At 42.9% G+C, this 21287-nt stretch overlaps 1 protein-coding gene across 1 annotated transcript in view; it reads left to right on the forward strand.

Annotated features, from left to right (window-relative positions):
- Nucleotides 1-3025: 3025 nt before the first annotated feature.
- Nucleotides 3026-21287, forward strand: part of LOC102373530 (transmembrane protein 132D) — a 126077-nt gene continuing 107815 nt past the window's right edge. The window contains 1 exon segment of the mRNA XM_014527610.2: nucleotides 3026-3186. Coding sequence (XP_014383096.2) covers nucleotides 3028-3186 — 159 coding nt within the window. The 5' untranslated portion in view covers nucleotides 3026-3027.

The raw sequence follows: 21287 nt of genomic DNA on the forward strand, positions 1-21287 counted from the left end.
GAACCGGATGTTGTGGTCGGCAGAGGCTCATCTTCCAGAAAATGAGGATCATTTTTTAGAATTCAGACACTGAATTCACTCCCTTGCCTCTGAGTGAATACTGAATGAGACGGGTGCTGTACAACACAATGGTTTACTATTCTTACCCCATATCTCATCACAAGATTTAAAGCAAGGTACCTTGCTAAATTAATGTTTGGGCAAAGGAAGAGAGGGAGGGCATAGAGATGAAGGAAGAAGACAGAAGCAAAAGGGGGAGGAAGAGAAAGGTGAACTCCCCTCTTTCATCTCCCACTTGTCTCATTTTTCTATTATCCTGCCCTCCACTTCCCCTCTTCTCCTTCATTTTTCCCTTTCCCCTTCTTCCTTCCATTCTTTCTTTTGCTTTTCTGTGTCCCGTTCACATCTTCCCTTTTTGTCTTCTAATAACCTCAATATCTTGAATAGCTTTCATTGATTTTTTTTTTTTATGATTAAATCCTCCTCTTGCAGCTGCCACTTGGCTCCCCTAACTTTCTTCTTTGCAGTGCCCATCTCCCCAGCCCTGCTTTATGTTAGTGATTGACAGGAGACACTGTTTTTGACAGCACTCGCTCTACAGAGCCAGGGACTAGCGGCAGTAGCCACCACTGCAGTAAAAGATGGCAGAAAGGCAACCAGAAATAAAGAGCACAGAACCAAGACGCCACTGTACAAAGATTAAATTTGCTCCTTTAAACAGAAGTAGTAGGGACAGCACATATTGTACAAAGCAGGATCAGTGTCAAGCATTTATGGGTAATGCATTGCCTGTTCCTGTTTATACAATTAGGCTAACTGAGTTTCAATAGCAGCAGCTGTATAAAGCAGTTTTCTGATCCCGGGAAGGTCAGGGTGGAATAATGTTGCATTCAATACTGGTTTGTAAGCTGCACTTTCATACATTGGACATAAAGTGATGAGGAATTGAATACAATGTAAAATCATTCGGTGACATTAATTCTGCGAACGCAGAACAGTTGTAGAAGTTCTTTTCGTATTGTCTGTGACAGCGAGGACTCAATACTTCCATTAGAGTCCATACCTTCAACAGTCATCAGATTAAAATCTTTCAACCAGGGGCTCTGGCAAAGGCATCGGACAGAGCTGAGATGATAAAAACCCTGGGCATTTGGGGAGCAGCGCTGAATTGGGACTCGTGTCACAACCGGTTCTGATCAAGGAGACGACTTCGTTTTAGCTCCTTTTCTGCAGCAGCCAAGAAAATCTTGAGAGGGTCTGAAACTTGTTCGTGGCTTTTCCCCATCAGCACTTGCTACGTCTTCTCTCTCCGTCACCTGATGTGGGGCTGTTCAAGAGAGTGGCGAGCCCTTTGTAATTGTGCCGTTCCTCTTCTCCAGCCTTCAGGTCTCATCCCTGCACTCAGCTCACATTTACCCACACCACCCCCGCCACATTGAAGATCACTGAATACATTTCCTTTTGCCCTCCAGTGGCTGAGTAAAATTACTGTCATCCTCAATCTCTCTTGAATTGCTGCAGTACTAGGGAGCTTTTCAGTACCTTCAATGTGTATGATGAAGCATCTGAACCTCTCTATAAATGCCAGTGAATCATAGAGCTCACCTCAGCAAGATGAGCCGGAGATTTTTTTATTTTTTTTTAACTACATTGCTCCCTAAACATTAGCTGATTTTATAACAAGGTTTACAAGATCTAGCCCTTTCAGCCCCTGACCCACTTTCCCTCTTTAAATCTCTTCTTTTTTTATATATATAGTTTTTGCCGTCCGTTTTTGGCTGTGATTCACTTGCTCTATGCAGGCTTTTGTAACGCGTGCTGCGTGAAGGATGTGATAGAAAACTGAATGGTTGCATATTGGCGCTATATCAGTAACCCCAGTTTATCCAAGACGATCGTGGGTAGTAACCAACTCTTTTGTGCTGTTCTGGTGCCTGTCACCGCTGTATCCCAGAACGCTGTGCTGGCATTCATGAACCCAGCCTCGTCACGCAGTCCATAAGGAAAGCAGTAATCATATTATTCCAGTTTTACAGCTGCGGCACAATGAGGTTTAAAAGCCTGTTCTGTGTCATGCCACGAGATGGTGGCAAAACCAGACACAGGCTTCAAAAGCCCCGACTCCCATCGCGGAGCTAGGACTGCCAGTCCACACTGCCCTTTTCACAGGGCGAAACCTGCTCCAAAGGACAGATCTGCAACCGTTCCACACATCGGGAGAGAGCGCGAGGTTATTCCTTTTGCATTTTCCTTCTAACAAGGGGGAAATATGATCTGATGGTTTGAGCGCAGAACGGTAAAGGCAGGCACTGCCGGCTCTGACTCACCCTGCGCACTTCACGTCAACCCTTAATCTCTGCATGCTTCAACTTCCCCATCTCTAAAAAGGAGATAATGCTTAGCTGTCTCCTTTATCCAGGGTGTTATTAGGGCTACTGAGTATATGGAAAGTATCCTGAGGGCATGGACAGATAAATAAATGACAATGAGTTAAAAGGTTAGGGTGTCAGCTGCGTGCCATGGTAAGTGAAGCTAAACCCCAGCAGCTGAACTCTGAATGAAACAACCTCTAAACTGCTGCAGTTTAGCTTACGTTTGTGGCAGAAGAGACCATCACACAAAACAATTGCCACGGAGCAGCTGATGTGATGCACGTCCCTCTCTCTCATCTCTTTTGACTTACTACAGTCTGTTTTTCTGTCCGCTCCCTGAGATCTTGATAAGTGAAAATAATTCATCCTTTCTCTTTCCCATGTTGTATCACATCCAATCTCAGGTAGAGCCTTAATCATAGGCCCCAACTTGTATTTTTGCTGGGGGCGGGGGGCTATGATGATGGACATGTGGAAAGTTTTATGCATTTCAGCTGCCACCCTCTTCCCAGGGCCCTCGGGCCTTTTGGACTCAGCTCCTCTGACCTTAAATCACCGTGTTATTAGTATAGACATAACGATAACGGTACGTCAGTCGCCTGAATCAAAGTATCTCTCTTTTTCTTCCAGCGCCAACGGTCCGTCCTCTGAGATCATGCAGATTGATTTTGAAATTGAAGACCTACATGATCTGCCTGGGACCCAGCTCATCACATGGCAGGTGGAATATCCTGGAGATACAACATCTGACCTAGGTGTCTCCAAGATCTATGTAAGCCAAAAGGACCTGGTAGGAGTCCTCCCGTTGGCTATGGTAAGCAAGTGCCTGTTACTCTGCAAACGCTGAATACTGTTTGCAACTTCAGCAGCCAAAGCTGCCTCTTTCAGTGTTAAGCATGTGCACAATTGCTGGTGGAGATGTCTCCGACTGCTCGACCCTGATCTATTTGAACAGGGTTTTGGCATGGACATCGATGAGAGCAAGAACTGACTTCGTGTTCATGGCATCCCCAGGGTTCACCCCTCACCCCGGATGCCACATAGAAGCAGCAGTCCTAAGCTCCAAATTTGGCAGGATAGTTAGCGACAGGGCTATTTTGAAGTGCATGAGTAGTCCCAAACATGGGCCTGTGTTTAAATACTTCCTAAACCAGGTTTCAAACTGTGGTCCTCTGTTTATAGGAGGGGCAACAGGTCAAAACCTGTCGCTGTGCAAGAAACTTTGAAGTAATGGGAGAATGAAAGAAGCATAAAATAAAACCAGGTGTCTGGTTTGTATCGCTCCTTGCAAAAAAAAAGAACTCCATAATCACAAAGTGCAGAGAAATCGTGTACTTCAAAAATCCCTATTTCTTTGACCTTGCTCTGTCTCAGATGACAATCAGATGATCCAGATTCAGATGGGAAACGATGTTTTGTGCGTGTGTTTTTCCCCCCTAGATTATTGTATTGTCAGGGATGAAGTATAATCATCCAGGGCTTGGCTGCCCAGTGCAGGCTCCGAGACCATCTATTAGAAAATATTGACACGTGTTATTATTTAGTAGTGAAATAAAAACAGAAATCAATCTCTGAGTGTTTAAAAAAAAAATGTAACCTGGACGGTTGCCTAGTGACAGCCAGTTAATTATTGTGCCATTACTAAGGTCTGAGGGTGTTCTTGTGTGCTTCACAATTACATAGAGCTGATAAGGGCTATTATTGTAATTTAGCAACTTCTGAACTACTTGGATGCCGTGTTGCTTTATTGCACCAAACAATATTACACCTCTCTCTCTTTTGTAGTAATTCTTGCTTTTGCTATCAAGTCCAGCATCCTCATTGGAACAGATGCTCCTATCTAAGGTTACGGTGACTTGTCAAATCCCAGCCTAGTTTTCCACCCCCACCCCTCTTTTGCAGACGTGTTTTGCTGCGAGGAGTGCGTGGTCTCTGCCCTCTCATTGAGGCTTGAAAAATATGGGTTTGATCTCAGCCTGAACCTCCACAAAGTTCAGAGAGATTCAGAGCTAAAAAAGCCTTACCCGGTTCTATACTCTGCATTACTGAAATTTTGGGTTGGGCCCTGAGAGAAAGGATAAAATGTTTCTACTCAGGGGTGTCAGCAAATGAAAGTGTTCATTTGCTGACACCCCTGTCAGCAAATGAACACCGAGATAGAGTAGATCATCATTTTAAGCCAATTAGTTTTGATGGTAGCCCTTCAGAGGAAGAAACAACTATGCTCCTGGCAGTTGGTGCAAAACAGGCAGTCCCCTTAGCCTTCACTCAGCAGATGAAAAGGACGTCCTATTTTCAACAAGTACAAAACTGTATGCTCAAAGGTCATTATGATGTCTATAAAGTTATCAGCGGGTGACATTTTGCCAGGCAACAGGTGTTGGGATAATGGGTAGCAGAAGAAGCAAAGATATATGCCAGGGGTCCCATAATTACTGACAAACTGATAGATTTAACCTTCTTTGTATGAACTGGAGTGTCAGTGAAGTAGCCCTGGGGTATCACAAATCTGAAAATCTTTGTAGTCCCTCACCTTGCACTTGCTTAATGATGATTCAGGCACAGACCTTTCAGTCTATGCAACTCTTATTAATTTGGCAGTTCACAGTTCCCTATGACATTGTAACAACCAGGGCTGACTCGCCAAATTTAAAATAAAATTAAAAACCCTCCAAATTCTTGCTGTCTAGAGAGAACAGCAATGAAAGCAAAGCTGTTGCACATCTTGTGTTTCTGTGGGTTGCCGTTTGCTCAGGTTAGCACTGCTGAGCTTTCATTATTTGTGAAACATGATTTTATGTTTGGAAGCACCAAGCCGTAATGCCATTGAACGCTCTCATTAGAATTTAATTTTTCAAAAGAATAAGTTTACATCTTTTAACCAGGTGCAGGGGTTTTTTTATTATAATAGGGTAGCACATAATATTCTAGCACTCTTTTCTGTTTTGCTATGTCTTTTTTGATGACTCTCATGGATTTACGGATTTGTGATTCATAAACAGCAGAATGATGATCAATTTAGTGCCTTTCCGAGTTACAAAATGCTACAAGAAGCAAAGGTCATTACATTCTGATTCAAATGCATATATCAACATCAAGATGCACCAGAAATTTCTGGCCCTCTTTAAAATTATTACGATGCTTCAGTTGCTTTATTTTCCCCAGTATTTAGTGCTGGGTTTTTTTTATAGCAAATAAGCATCCTAGCTCTTGAGACTCCTACTGGTCCCTTCAACAACACCAAGAAAAGCTGAGCAGGGCAGAGCACTAGGCTGTAGGTGAGAGAAAGCTGTGTCATCCACTTTATACATAGGTGGATACCTAAGGTCTGGTGCCTTAAATAACAAATCTTCTCTAGTTATCAAGACTATAAAATCCATTTAGTTAAGCTAAGGCTCAGAGCCAAGCAGCATGAGAAGTGGCATGAAGGCAGAAGTCTTGTTTCAGCTGACATACGTTTCATGAGCTTGGCTTTGGAGCGAACCATCGACTTATACCTCCAGTTCTTTAAAAGTGAGTCTAGCACTGATTAAAAGTACTCTATCCACTCTCTTCAGGTTTCTCTTTCCTGTCCCACGGCAGGACACCCACACACCAGCTGCAATTCCAGTTCCTCATATATCCTATTACAGCCTCTCCTCTGCCCTCACTGCTAGTCGCAGTTCCACCTTCAGCACCTACTTAACGTCTTCTAGTCCTGTCCTCTCCCCACCCTGCGACTCCCAGTCTCAGTCTCTCCCAAGTCCCAGTCTCTTCCAACTCCCAGTTTCTCTCCTAACGCCCAGTCCCAGTTTCACAAGAATCTGTAGGTCAGTCTAGCCCTTTCCCAGCCTCGTGTTGCTCCTTCTGCATTCACATTAGATAACTTCTTCCTCTAACCTGCTTGAACCCACTTCTCTCATGGAGAAAAGTGAAGCCAACACAGCCCTGATGGTGGGCCAAGCCAAGTCCAATCTAACCCTTGTAACCCTGGGTTGCAGCCTGCTCAGATGCCCTGGCACATGGGTTGTCTAGCCAATGGTGGGAGCTGAAAGAGGTTTGAGCAAGTTCAATGAGCTGCTTCTTGGCCAAATATTCAAATCCCCGCTCCAAAGCACTGAGGCAGGTGAAACAGCATATGATTTGGGCACTATAACAGCATTTTTTTCCCTACCTTTGAACCATTTTGGCTTAAAACATATAAGCCTGAGGCCCCCCAAGGCTCGCATTTCACAAAATTGTGTGAAATCCATGGGATGGTGGAGTATGTCTATACAACACAAAGCAGCACTGTGCAGAGATGCTCCGGGTTAGATCTTCATGCACTAGCTCCAGAACCAGAAGTAGCAGAGCTCCTTCATGGGTGCTGTGCACAGACTAATAGGCTTTACTGCAAGGGACCACAGCTCTGAGAAGCAATTTGATGGCGTGTGGCACCATATAGACATAGCTGTGCTGGTTCCAGTCCTGGAACTAGCACGTCCTGAGATGCCGTAGCATGTCTCAACATTACCGTGCACTGTGTAGACAGACCCACCATGACTTTTCCATAGGACGTTAGTATTTTTATGCTGGAAAGGGTGGTTGAATGATGCAGCTAAATAGACTGTCTTGTATATCAGAAGTGATTAGATCTGGCTCACTTCCTTGAAAGGTCCCCGTCCCCTTATGGGCTTGCCGTACATTAGAGCTGCATGTAGCAGAGTTCCTTGTATGAAGCACTTAACTTGGAAATAACATGTCTGCTCCTGCCATTCAGTCCAAGAATCCCAAAGTACTTCAGACCAGATGTAACAGTGGTCAAGTAGCCCTTGGGTACTTCAAACCAATCATGCTGTTAACATTTCAGACTTGATAACTCTGCTTTGTTCCTGCCCAGAGTGGCCTTGGTAATTAAACTCATTGGCAAACAAAGCAGCCTGCCTGACACTAGAACCAAATTAACAGCTTTCACCTTTACCAGGGAATAGAAGAAGGTTTTTTTTTCTCTTCTTACCTTTATCAGCTTCCGCTTTCCTTTGGTATTCATTTTTTTTTTTTGCTTGCTTCCTCCCACTTTCTGTCTTTTTAATGTCCACAGGTCCCTTGATTTAGCTTTCCCCCCCCCCTCCCTTTTCCCTGAATTAACTGGGACATCTTCTGTTCACAGTGTAGCCAACGTGAACCTAAAAATTAACCTTATTACTAATGAAATGAAACAGAGGTGAAGGGGTGAGAGGATGCAAAACTCGATTAACAATGTGGTAGTAACTATTACAGTCCACTTGACAGGGGCAGGATCTCCAATTACAACCTTCGTGTTCTTTCCTTGATACGGGCCATATTTACAACGGCACATCGTTTCTGCTTGGTGAATTATGGAGTAGCAACAGCAGCTGAGTTTCCGTTATTCATCTGTTTTTGTCTCCGCTGGGCCTTTCAAAGTCTACAAGCAATGGCCTGTCAGGCTCAAAACTGGAAGGTTTGGTATGGAGCAAAGGTAGTATTTTCCTATAAAGTCTAAATTAAATCAGACCAAGGACTCCTGATTTTATGAGGGCCAAAAATGGACTTCCCTAAATCCAATTAGCTACTTGGTAGCAAATAAAATGTGAAGACCAGTAAGGGGATATATTTACTTCCCAGGACCCATCCATGTCCCAATTTAGGAAAGCGTCCTTATTCGGGCTAGAACCTGAACACATTTATCTGGTTCTCGGGAAAAAGGCAAGTCCGTAAACATGTTCTTCTTTGAACCAGGGCCCTAAGTGATGATCAACTAAAATGTTAACTAAATGATCAATTAAATTATCTCAAACTTAAGAAGCTACAAAGTTGTGGAAATGGTGGCGTTGTGGGTCATCATGACCCACCCCTTGCTACTGCTGGCAGCCATATCCCATGATCCCTTTCGTAAACTCATCAAGCTCCACCTCTGAACGAGGTAGGTCTATTTGCCCTTATTACTCCTGTTGCAAGGCCATTCCAAAATCTTAGCTCAAAACTTTCTTCTCCATTCGTAAATTTATTCATTTTTTTATTTATTCCTTACATTTATTCAGGGCCATCAAAAATACCTCTTCTTCCTCCCCGGTTTTCTCCCCAGATGTATAGAGAGAATTCAACTGTATCCCCTCGCTGGCCTCATTTGGCTCAATTACACCAATTAGGCTCTTACAGTCTTTTCTCACGAGCTAAGCCTCCATCCTCTGATTATCATAGGCAGAAGATAGGACAGGGTGCACTTCAGCAAAAGCTTTTGAGAGATACTGAAATAACCGTTGTTTCTCTGTCTAGAAAACCAGCGTTTAGGTTAGTGTGGCACGATTTGCCTTTGGTGAACTCATGATGTGCTCTGTGATCTAATTTGGACCAGCCTCCACCCCACCAGGGATCGGAGAGTCCTTTTCTGTTCTTTATGGCTCAGGCACCCTCAACAGGGAGGCTTTTGCATTCATAACTTAGATAACAATTCTGTTTATGAAATTTAAGTCTGATCAGAAACCAGCTCACGTTTGAATAGCTGTAATGAGTGCACAAAGCTAACAGGAGCAAAAACATGTAAAAATATTTTAGCTGGGAAAGCAAGCCGACATGAAGTACGATAGGAGATGAAAAAAAACCAAACCTCTCGCACTTCAGAGCATAACTGAACCTCTAGTTACTTGGAATTAGTAGAAGTTTTTACCATATGTAAATTATTACAGGCTCATCCATTATTTGCATCTTCCTCTGAAGTTGCTGGTAGTAGCTTCTATCATAGGATAACAAGGCCAGATGATTGCTCCAGCTGAGCATGATAATTGCTTTGTTCCCATATCTACTGTGGACAGGGATCAGATTCACTGAAGTAAGAATGGGCCAGGTTTACATAGCGGCTTTTTGGAGTATGCTGCCGTGTTAAGGCATTTTGGGCAATCTTCTGGTAGTTGTTATTCCTGGGATAGGCTCTGTCTTTACTCTGGAGGGTTTCTGTTCCAAAATGCTGCCCGGTTGACAAAGGTGTCCATTTCCTTTCAGGGTTCGTGAAGACCCTGGTGCTCTTCACATTTGAAATAATATATACCAGCCATTGTACTTTTGCAATTAGCCAAAGATGGCTTATGAGGCAAGGGAGGAAGAGCCTTGCTACAATTGCAAATATTTGCTACACACGTTCCCAAGCAATGAAATGTCACCAAGAAAGCACTTTGCCGCTGTATTAGAATATCTTTATTCCCCCCCGCCCCCCCCCAAGCATGGTTATTCTAGTATCTCAGAAAAGGATCTTGTTGTTCACAGAGTTTAACAGAGGAGTTTAGCAATCTGGTTTTTCTACTTGGGAGCTTGTTGCTGGCTGACTAATACCATAATCACCAGTAATCATATAAGGCAAGAGGCACCTAGATTTCATCTGAATAGAGGATTGAGTAATGGGAGCTTGGACCGGCTGCTGGCAAAGCTGCTGATAGCAAGGCAATTTGATGCGGAACATCAAAAATTGGGTCTTCTTGAAGCAGGAGCAAACACAGACTTATTTTTCTTATAAATTTAAGCTGAACAAAAATGGCTTTGCATAACAGCTGCTGCTCTTTCATAAGCAAGAGTTACATAAGGTTGGTCCGATTAGATGCCTGCACTTAGATTGGATTGAAACAAGAGCAATTCCTTAGTCCTTCCAGGCTCTCTGTGTTGTTCTCAAGGTGCAGATTAGATGGGTTTTAGAGGGCCAGGAATGCATTGCATTTCTGGGATCCTGAGTGTGCAGAACTCTGTCCTTTTTTTAATGGACACTTGAGGTTAAAAGTCATGACCCAGTCACCGCTGTGTTACTCCAGGTTCACACCAGGGTAAGTCCTCTGGTTTCAACAGAATTACTGGAGCCATGCAGCGCTGAATAAATCAGGCCCCCATAGCTGAGATTTTTAGAAATACCTATTAAGTGTAGGCACTTTCTTAAAATTAATTGAGCAGCCAAAATCACTGGTGAAAATCTGGGAGCATGTATTTTGGATTATTTTTTTAATCCCCTTATATCTATTATGAACACAACTCAATATGCAAAGAATTTAAAAATCAATTAACTTCACAGTGTATAGTGTTTGCTGAGTTTTATTTGAAATTGGGGCAGATTAGATGTATAGAAAAACAGATGCCTGCAATAATCTCTCTTTTGTTTCATCTCAATTTGACTTCCAGCCTTTTGTGAGTGACAGGGCCCTGCCACGTTAGAGTGCCCTAAATTGCAATAAAATGTTTACCTCTGAACATTAACTGGTTTGCACTGGAATGATAAAATCAGGAAGCTTATTTAGTGAACTTAGATTTGGTAAAAGTTGCAGTGCCTGAATTTTGTGTTTAAATGGACTGGAAAGCTTCCCTTTAAATGCATATTAATTATAATTTTCTCCCTTGTTCATCAGAGTCTCTTTCTGAACAGCAGTTGAGCAATTTACATAGCAGATCATTTAGTACCCAGTAACTAATTGAAAAGTACAAGAGACCTCGGTGGAAATATGAAGGGCACCCAGTTGAATAACGTATCAGTGAAGACACTGAACTAATGAATTTATTATAATCTGCTGGTGGTGTAAAACACCAAATTGCTTTGAAATGAGAAACATGGTATTTGAAAGTGTTTCTGAAGTTGGCAAAAAAATGATCCAAATCTTTATTTTACATATTTTTCCTTGTTTAGTTTGCCTCCCCCCCCCAATGCACATGCACACACACGCACACACACACACTCGTGAAACCAGGAGCTATATGCATTGGCATCTAACATCATTTTGAAGCAATTTTTTTGGATAAACAGCTAGGCGTGAAAAGATCAGGTGAATATGTCATGGAACAAATAGATATAACAAAATAAAATCACAAAGCAATATGCACTTAAAGAAAATACTCCACTTAGAAGATGTGATTCAGGAAAACACTGCTACTTTGCGGTGAGCCAAAATTAATGTTCAGGTGTTCCTATATTATAATGGTTAGTTGTTCTGCAACTGGAACTGCACAAATCCAGCACCTGGACTACAATCGAGAATGGGCCTTGGTATATGGCCAGTACAGCTTGGTGGTGCCTGGTTTGCTTGTTTGTTGATTCATTTATTCATTTGCTTATCTATTGTATCTTCTAATATTAAAAAAATTAGAGCAGGGATTTTTAAAGAAGCTTGGGCCACTCAGAAGTCATTTATTTTGCACATAGCTAAACTGTTTCATCCGCCTCTTGTCTCAAATGTAATTCTAAGATTTTGGGAGCAGGGAACATTTCTTTCTATATTTTTATACAGCACCTGATACAGGTAGGGCCTGATCCTGAAGGCGCCTATAGCTATCGCTGTGATACAAATTACAGTGTTTAAAAACCCTGATCCTGTTTGAATTGTATGCATACTGCATTATTCCAGTGACTTCACTGGCACTACTCAGAGTGCAAATAGCTAAGCGTGTGCCTGTCAGCCTGCACCTACGTGGTGTGGTTTTCCAGGTAGCGTTTTGTAGGATCGGGGCTCAAGATAAAAACACACGTGATGCTGGCCATCTTGCCTGATACACCGAGGCCAGGTACAGACATTACACTTTTATGCATTTAAGTGATTGGAAACCAGTCTACACCTGTAATGGAAGAGAAGTTCATCAAAACCAGTCTATCCCCATAACAGAACAGAAGTTCAGCACATATAGACTGGTTTAAAAGCAACAGACCCTAGTCTCAGATTTGCGCCCCTTTCCCCGCCAAAGGGCGAATGTGCGCTCTGTTTGCTACCGATCTAAACTGCGCCGCTTACAGAAAACCGCATAACTTAGATTGATTCGGCCTCGAGCTTTTTGCATGTCTGTACCTAGCCTGAGGGACTGAACCAGGTACTTTCACAGTCAAAAATGTGAACAGCAATCGCTTGAGCAAAAGGCATTTGCTAGCTTCCCACTGTTTAATTGATGTGGTTACAAGGAGATTTTCCCCTTTTGGCATAATGAAAGGCATACATCCTTAATTGGTTCCCTTCAGATTAGTGATTTGAATAAAAGATAGCAACTGAAAAAAGAGAAGAGCAACAAACAATTCAAAATGTTCAGTGCTGGAGCTAGCTTTTCATACAGAACAAAACCCAAGGTCTCGTCCCTCTCTCAAATGGGCTCCTCAGTGGAGCTTAAACAGAACGAACCAGCATCCCTCGTGTACAGATTTCGGACATTAAGTCGTGTTTAAGTTTTGTGATTTCAAAGTACTATTTGGGTTTTGTTGAGAATTAAAGCTTTTGAAATTATTTATGTACAAGTCATGAAAATTTCCCCAAAATGGATTTTAATAAGTGTGTAATTGGATAATTTGACAACTGGTAAACCAAAGCCCCAGAGATCTGGAATTACACTTCACTACAGAATAGTCACTCTTCATGTAGAATTAATTTGATTTCCTCTAGATTACAAGCAGTAATAAGAGTAGTCAATTAAGTCAATTATTCTTTGACTTTTCCTTCCTCCTTTTAATTGGCAGCCACTGGTATTAAAAGCTTGTTTTCTTCTGTCAGATACTCTCACATGCGGGAGCATAACAGGCGGATGAGGAAGGGTGGTGTGATGGCTGAAGCTCATGCCATTGCAGAAATGCTGAGTTACGGAGCATTTATAGAGGCTGCTCCCAGAGAGAGTGGTGATCGATGGGATGGCCTTATCCGGGATGGCCGTCTCCAGTGGTGTCCCCCAGGGATCACCACTTGGACCCATGCTCTTCGATATATTCATTAACGACTTGGACGAGGGGGTGGAAAGCTCAATGATTAAGTTCCTGGATGCTGTGGGGAAACGCGGGCACACCAGAGGATAGGGAAAAGATCCAGGATGACCTTGCCGGGCTGGATTTATGGGCAGAACAAAATCAGATGAGGTTTAACGGAGAAGTGCAAGGTCCTTCACCTGGGTAGGAAGAGCCCTTATTACAACCATACAATGGGTGGTGGTCCACTGGCCACCACAGCATCTGAATGAGACGTGGGGGTCACGATCAACTGGAAGATGAACGTGAGTCAACAGTGCGACGAGGCTGCCAGAAGGGCAAATAAAACTGCAGCGTGCATCAGCCAATGTGTGGCCAGTAGATCCAGGGAGGTGCTCTTCCTTCTCTATTCGGCATTGGTGAGGCCTCAGATGAAGTACTGTGCACAGTTCTGGGCGCCACACTTCAAGAAGGATGTGGATAAACTCGAGAGGGTACAAAGGGCCACCCATATGGTTTAAGGGCATGGAGGATAGGCCCTATGAGGGGAGACTCTGGGAACTGGGCCTGTTCAGTCTGAGTAAGAGAAGGCTGAGAGGGGACCTGATAGCTGCCTACAAGTACGTCAGGGGAGAGCATCACAAAGTAGGAGAGCAACTATTCAGGAGGACTCAAAGGAGGACGAGGACCAATGGGCATAAATTAATAGAGGGTAAATTCAGGTTGGATATAAGGAAAAACATCTTCTCTGTAAGGGTCACCAGAATGTGGAACTCACTCCCAGCAGAAGTGGTGCAGTCACCCTCCTTGGAGGTGTTCAAGATGAGGCTGGACCGGCACCTTGTCGAGCTCATCTGAGCCCAATAACTTCCTGCCCATGGCAGGGGACCGGACTTGATGATCTTACAGGTCTCTTCCGGTCCTATGTTTCTATGGTTCTGTATTCCCTGCTTGACCAAAGGCTGCCTTTGTGACACAAGTGACTTAGGTTGCAGAAGCAGCACAGCTCCCTAACTTTCAGCAGCAAAACTCTCCACAATTTAAAGCTTGAGGGATCCAGGTTAAATTTGTGCTGTTAGTGTAAAGTCCCTCCCTTATGTCAGTAGAGAGATGGATGGTTGCGGAGTCTCATTTTGCTAAGGCCATTCCCCCTCCATCTTCCACCAGGACCAGCCCAGGATGTGGTGGAGCTGCCTCTGCCAACTTTGCACAGCTGACATTGCCCCTGTGCAGACAGGATGGTGCAGCAGCAAATTATGGCTGCTTTAATTCCACTTTGCTCTTGATCAAAGAAACCAGAGAAACTAGCCATGCATCTGTCAATAGGGGCTGTCTCTCTCTATGGACATACATGCATAAAGTAGGGAAGATGAGCAAAACTTTGGTTCCAACCCTCTTCCTTCTGCTCCTGACTTCTCAAGCAGAGCAGCTGTGTATGGGGTTGAAGGAGATGCAGTAATTTGCTGTATCTGAGTGTATCTGCATCAAGGTACCTTAGGGACTGTTTTTGGACTATTCTAGATCAATGAGTTGTGAAGTGAGGTGTTTTGAGGTGAACAGTGAGTAAGTAGGTAGGAGTCAGTGCCGTAGCAAGGTGGGGGGAGTGGAGTGGGTGCCCTGGGCACCAAAGCAAAAGGACGCCAGCAGGTGCTGTCCAACCAGGGCAGGGTGCGGGATAGAGCCATGAGCGGCTCGTTTGGGGGGATGCAGGACAGGGAGAGAGTGGCTTCCGCAACTGCATGCGCTCCCGGCAAGCATGGGGGGGTGCCCCCCAGATCTGTGCATGGGGTAAGGTTGGGCTTTGCCCTGGTGCCAAACTTCCTTGCCATGGTACTGGTAGGAGCAGCATGAGAATGGGCCCCAGAAGACTGGTCCCATTCACCTAGGAACAAGGACAGAAGAAGCTTGCTTACGGCGTTATCAAACCGAACCAGACATAGAGCATGAAGTTCCTGATGCTTTGCACTCGCTATGAGAAAAGTGTGAAGGCGTGTAAAGGGTCATTTCTTTCACAGCATTGCTAACCTTGCAGAAAGAGCCAAGGAGGGGAAGGCAAAGTGGAAATTCATGGAGTTCAGATTGCATCGTTCCCATAAGAACAGTCACTCGTGTCATTCCTGATGCAAGGAGGATGGGAAAAAGAAACAACATCAAGATGGGGAAAGTTTGGGATTTATAAACCTGACACTTAAAGTGACTAAATTGTAGGCATGTAAGAAATGTAAATGTGAAATAAAAAAATCCTGATGCCTTTTCATACCATTTACGAGGAGCTCTATCGTAAAATAACAGAAAAGCTACCTTGGAGTAGACTCCTGAAAAAATTACTACCCTGGAGATACAGTAGCTACAGTTCAAAGTGACTTTTTTTTCTGCAGCGCTAAACTTATTTTTCCTAAACCTGTCAGCCCCAAACAGTGTGAAAGGAAGTATTTAAACCACTAGGTACCTTGCATGCAAATTGGTCTTGACAATTTGAAAATAGACAGTTTTGAACTTGCAAATGTTCAAAACCTGCAGCAAAAAGTAGCATGAAAGGATAACATACAAAAAACAGTGGGGTTTTATACTTACATAAAAAAACCCAGTAATGCACTTACGTGGGAATTCTTTTAATTGCAATTCATTTTTAAAATTCATCCTGGGTTTGGTATTTGTAAAGTGTGTAAAGCAGATTGCCTTTGGCTTCAAGAAAATGCAATTCTGTGCGCTGGAGTGCACTAAAGGCCCGCTGTTTTCATTTGTGGGTCCTTTGCTTGCCCTTTCTGTGATGTCAGGTTGGTAAGGAAAATCTTGCACCAAAAGTATCAATTAAATTCCTTCTTTCTCTCTCCTCATTTACTTTGGTGACCCCCAGGAGCTACTAAAAACACCCGGGTCTCTGGGAACAAAATGCTAAACACTCACAAGAAATTATAGAAGTCACAGGTATAAAAATTTGCAGAGATCAACACCTGAAGAAATATGCAGAACCAGAAGAGAGCATGCATATACCGAGACTAACAGGCCAGGAAAACAACTCTTTTGATCTGGGGACTTTCTTCAGAAAGTGCTCCAAAATTTAGCATAAAATGTCCTGAATCCAGAGAAGGAAATTTCTAAATATAGAAGCCTGTATTTTGTCCTGGTGTGTTGGCCATATGACTGGAGCCCTCATTTCTTCAAGTAGCAAAGTGCCAATTGAGTAATCACTTTCTGAAGGTCAGCCTTTTGGAATGGCTCACAGGCATCTCTCTCCTCTCTCTCTGCCTCCCACGCAAGTGGTTTGTATTCACCGGAGCAACAGAGAGCCATATCAGGAGCAGGAGAAAAGAGTACAGTCCTGTCCTTAAAGTTTACCATCTTTGTTAGTAATGCACCTTGCTCTATATTGAGAAGGGAGAAAACAGAAGGTGAAAAAAAAAAAGAAGAGACACTCATCCGAGCATTGTATCAGGACTTAACAGGCCTGGAGTCTATTCTCAGCTAGCCGATGAACTTCAGGACAGGTTATTTCTGTGGGGTTCATTTTTCCTGTCACATCTACTATAGTAGAGTCTTTTTTTGCATGTTTAGGTAATAAGCTTTTGGGGCAGGGGCTGCCGCATAGTACTTGATTGTACAGTGAACATTGCAGGGAGACCCCGGTTTCATTCATGGCCTCTGGGTACCACTGCAATGCTGATGGTCATCTGTGCTCAGGGCCTAGAGAAGCAGCATCTCTCTGCTGAACTCTTTGGCATGCACTTGGAGAAACAACTGGAGCTTTGTGATTGTGGGGGCCACCGATCACCTAATTTGAAGAAAATCCCTTAGAGTGACTTCATCTTTACAAATAGGGTTAGAGTTGTTGTAGCCAATGGTGGTCAAGGAAATATGCAAGAAGCACAATTTTGGGGTAATGTCCTTCACTGCCCTGGAGATACCATACCCACTATATAGCTGTGAAAGAAGTTAGATAGGTTTTTTTGGGAAGACAATAATCTGGAGAAAGGCACTTTGTGCCCAAAAGCTGGTCTGACATTTCTCCCAACTAGAGTCGGCCCAGTCAAAGAGCCCTTGCTTCCTAGAGGCATTTGGCCTTTGTAGACAGGATCAGCTATCTCCTATTCTGACAGCAAAATGTGCCACCTATCCAGGCTGAACCCTTAAGCTCTTAAAAAAAAATGATGATGTTTAAATTGGTCATCTACTGGAGTCTGTTTGTTTAGATATAACACTGCTGCATGTTGCCTGCCATACCTGACCACAAGCACCTTGAAGAAAATGGGCGAGGTATTAAAATGTTTGGTCAGGATCTTGACCCAGCTTATTCTGAAAACATGATGTGGCACCTTGAAAGGCACCATGCATTCAGGATCTGAAGGTGGATACATACCTCACTAGGTAGCCAAGTTACCCCCACACAACCTTTTTTCCTCTCCCCTGCACAAATCCCCGAGATACAGATTTGCAGACTGGGAGGCTTCCGATGTTATCTCCTGACAAATGTGTCTAATAGATACCAGGCTAGACCAGAGGGCATCCAGGGTTAATGCCATAGGATCAGTTTCTTGCCTGATTTATAGTCTTATTTCCCTTAATGAAATTGCATTGGGATATCAGTGATGAATTTGCTCCATCGCATCTCCTGTGAACTTCAGAAGCCCTAGATTTAGGGAAAAATTGAAAATGGATTTTTCTGCATTTGCCACATAACAGGTGCACCGAGGTTGCTATATGAAACTTTGGCAGCATCCTTGACTCTTCTGGAAACATGATATCATCTAAAATAAGTCAGCACTGTTACCTCCAGAGACCCTGAGGGCTGCCCTGATTTCAGCGCTGTAGTAAATACCCTTGGGACAATGCAAAGGCTTCTCCTCTGCCAGCCTTTGTTTGCTGTGACGTTAAATCCTGTAATGTGTCCATGTAAAACATCTGGGAAGTTATCAGCTGTGCAGTGTTTGATTGGCCAAGGAAGTCCCTTTGTTCCTTTGCTAGCCGGTTTTGATGCACTGCTGTTTGGCAAGTTTGCATGGCTTGCTCTCTGCCACATATAGCAAGTGGCAATGCTGTGACTAGCTGCTAATTGTCTCCATATGATAATTTAGGATTTTGAGTACTTCTTTCTTGAGTATCCAGTCTGCAGGTCCATTAAATTTCAGTGAGTTTATATTGGTGCATAGCTCCTTATTACTGAATAGATCTTAATTGCTCAGTCTGTAAGACTTCTTGCTAATGATGTTTGATAATAGTTATTAAAAGTGAAACTTCAAAAAAAAATCAGCTCACAACACTTGATAGTGTGCTTGAAGCTGGACCAAGCAGCCATGTTAAAAAGTGGAGTGGGTTTGATATGGAGTTATACGATGGTCCAGAGGTTATGACCAGGGATCCTGGTTTTCTCTGATTTAAAAAAAATCCCCAGATTTTGGATTAAACCAATCCACATTTTTCCACGATCAAAATGAAACACCACTGTACATATAGATAAATATTAGTGGCATTTCGTTTTAATCACAGAAAAATGTGGATTTGGGGTTACTTTTTTCAAACTGAAAAAATGAGGGGTTTTTTGAATCGGAAAAAACCAGGATCCCTGGTTATGATGCAAGACAGGGAGTTAACACTGGCTTGCTACATGCCCTGGGGTAGTTCCATCTATGCAGAAGCATGCAGCAGTCAACTGCCTCTTCCGTGCCTTCATCTGTAAATGAAGATAGTGCTTCTGTGTTCCTGGTTTAAGGGAAGTTGCAATGTTTCATCAAATAATCTTCTTAATTTGAAATCCCCCCCAAAGAAGCAGGTTAATAAACGCTGGAAAAGGTGGAAAGTTGAAAAAACAAGTTGAAGAAACACATGCAATAAATCCTTGAACTAAATAATCACTCTAACCTTATACCTGTCCTCTTACTGCCCTCTACTGGATGGCATGTCAGACCTTCCTCGAGTGTGGGAACAGTCACGATCCTTTTTTTTTTTTGGTGTGATCAGGCCTGACTGCAATGTTTCAGTTTATAATCCTCTGTAATTAAAATCCTCTGCAATCAAAATATAGATTAACTTGGGGTGGGGGAGTAAAGAGACAATGGAAGAATTACTACTCCGACGTTCCTTTAACAAACTGGTGTTTTACAAATATCTGCCATCAGAATCTCACACTCCCTTCTGGAATTTGCCAGTCGTTAGAGAATTAGCTAAAAGGTTTTCAGTGAAATGTTTCAAATAAAACATTTTACTTCTATCCCAAATAAAATAAATAAATAAATCTGGTTACCGAGAACATGCAATTGAATAATCTTAATGAAGTGTGCAGGAACATAAGGGAGTAAACCAGTGCTTTTTTTTTTTTTGTATGCAATGCATGTATGTACAAGAGACATTACACTCTTCTTGACCTTTAAAACTTCTTTACCGTTTTTAATAATGCTTGCACTGCCTCATGGCAATGTTTTAATTGCCTTATAGCATGAGCATCTTGATGCAAGAGATCCCCTCTGTTTCAGTGTTTGTGCGTTTGCTGTCCCCCCACTTCCCCCTGATCCCTCCACAACTGTTAACTTTTGGATGCTGTCAGAGCCTTTCAAATATGGTGATCAACAGTGAGACTTTTAATGGCAAACAGCGACGATTCAGTTCTGTTCCTTGGGGAGGGTGCTGGCCTGAGACTCATGATATGTAGGGTCAAATACTGGTTCGGTTGCTAAGTTACTGTGCAAACTTGAATACACCCCTTTTTCACTTATTTCCCTCCCTACCTTTTGCCTCTCTGGTATATTGAGATGGTAAGAGGTGCTAGTGCAAATGTTTTGGTCACTATTGTTTTTGATGGAATATTAACTTTTAAAGTAACCTGCACACATTGGTTGACGTAAGCTGAGGTCTGAGTTTGCCACAAAATCCCAAACCAGATAAGCTTCATGAGTAGAGCTGATCATAAGCCCTAAAATATAGGAGGAGTTGGATCACCCATTTTGTTTTGGGACCTAGTCTTACATCTCATTCTGAACTTTTGATACGCAGCTCTAAATTTTGATCTTGGAAAAACAGCTCGTGGTGAAAACTAGCTTGGTCCTGCGGGATCTGGATCGTGGTGAAAACTAGCTTGGTCCTGCTGGTATTTGAGCAGCAATATATGTCACTGCATCCTCTAGGGTTGGGAAAGGAGAGTTTGTTAATGGGTTCTTATTGGTTTTATTTAAAGCAAGACATGTCCCATTGTGGTCAGAGAACACCTTTGTTCTGTCACTTCTCTTTATTCCTCTTCTATTATCTTCTAACATGCACTCGCAGCCATTTGCTTGATGCTTGAGGGAGAAGGGCAAAGAAAAATAAAGGAAGAAATGAATTTTTCAGAGCTTGCTTAACACCACCGGGTAAAAGTAGCTGTTTATGTAAGAGGAAACGCATGATGTCCTACTATAATCCAGGCTGAATTCTTTGTGGCCACACAAATTATTTGCAGTGTGTCTACTCTAAGCTATTTGGGTAACATTAAAGAGAAGGCTTGATATACAGAGTGCACTAAAAAGAAAAGAAATTAAATGTCTCTCTTAAGAAATGTGCCGATATAAGAGATCTTAGCTGTTGTCTATTGGCTTTGTTTCCCTTCCTGGTCTATTTATAGGCAGACTCTGGGCTTGATTCTTACTTCAGTTACACCAGTATAAATACAGAGTAACTCCATCAAATTCAGTACTGTTTCACAAGGGTTTATGTGATGTAAACAATGTTCTAGTTCTTTATTTGACATTTATTTTCACATGCGCGGAAAGATCTGATAACTCCCTGGGGCGATCTTCAAATAAATTCAGATTTTTTTTCATTGCAGTCCATAAACTGTATAAATTGGCAAAATGAATTGTAACAATCTGGCCGGGTTTGCAAGAAAATCCATCCTTGCTCGTTGGTGAAGACAAATACTGTTCTGTTTTGCTTTCTCACAGTTGCAAGTGGCCGTCTCCTCAGCCAAATATAAACGAGGCAGAAGTGACTCGACGCCAAGAGAACCGAGGGTGTTCGATAAACAGTCTTCAGTGGGGAGAAGGATGGGGTTATTTCCCATCCCTGATCTTGCTGTAGTTGCTCACTCTTTATTAGCACATCATCAAGAACGAGAGTCTAGATAACAGACTGATACAAGATAGTTTGAGTATAAATAACACATGTCCCTTTTGCTAGTATCACAGGACGTGCTAATCAAAGCTTGTCAAAATCTAGGTGAAACCGGTGCTGCTCAGTCACCCGCAGTCTGCCTTGAACAGTTTGGCATGCTACGGGGTTGCAACTCTGGG

This window comes from Alligator sinensis, unplaced genomic scaffold (assembly GCF_000455745.1).
Source record: "Alligator sinensis unplaced genomic scaffold, ASM45574v1 scaffold628_1, whole genome shotgun sequence".
NCBI classification, from domain to species: domain Eukaryota; kingdom Metazoa; phylum Chordata; order Crocodylia; family Alligatoridae; genus Alligator; species Alligator sinensis.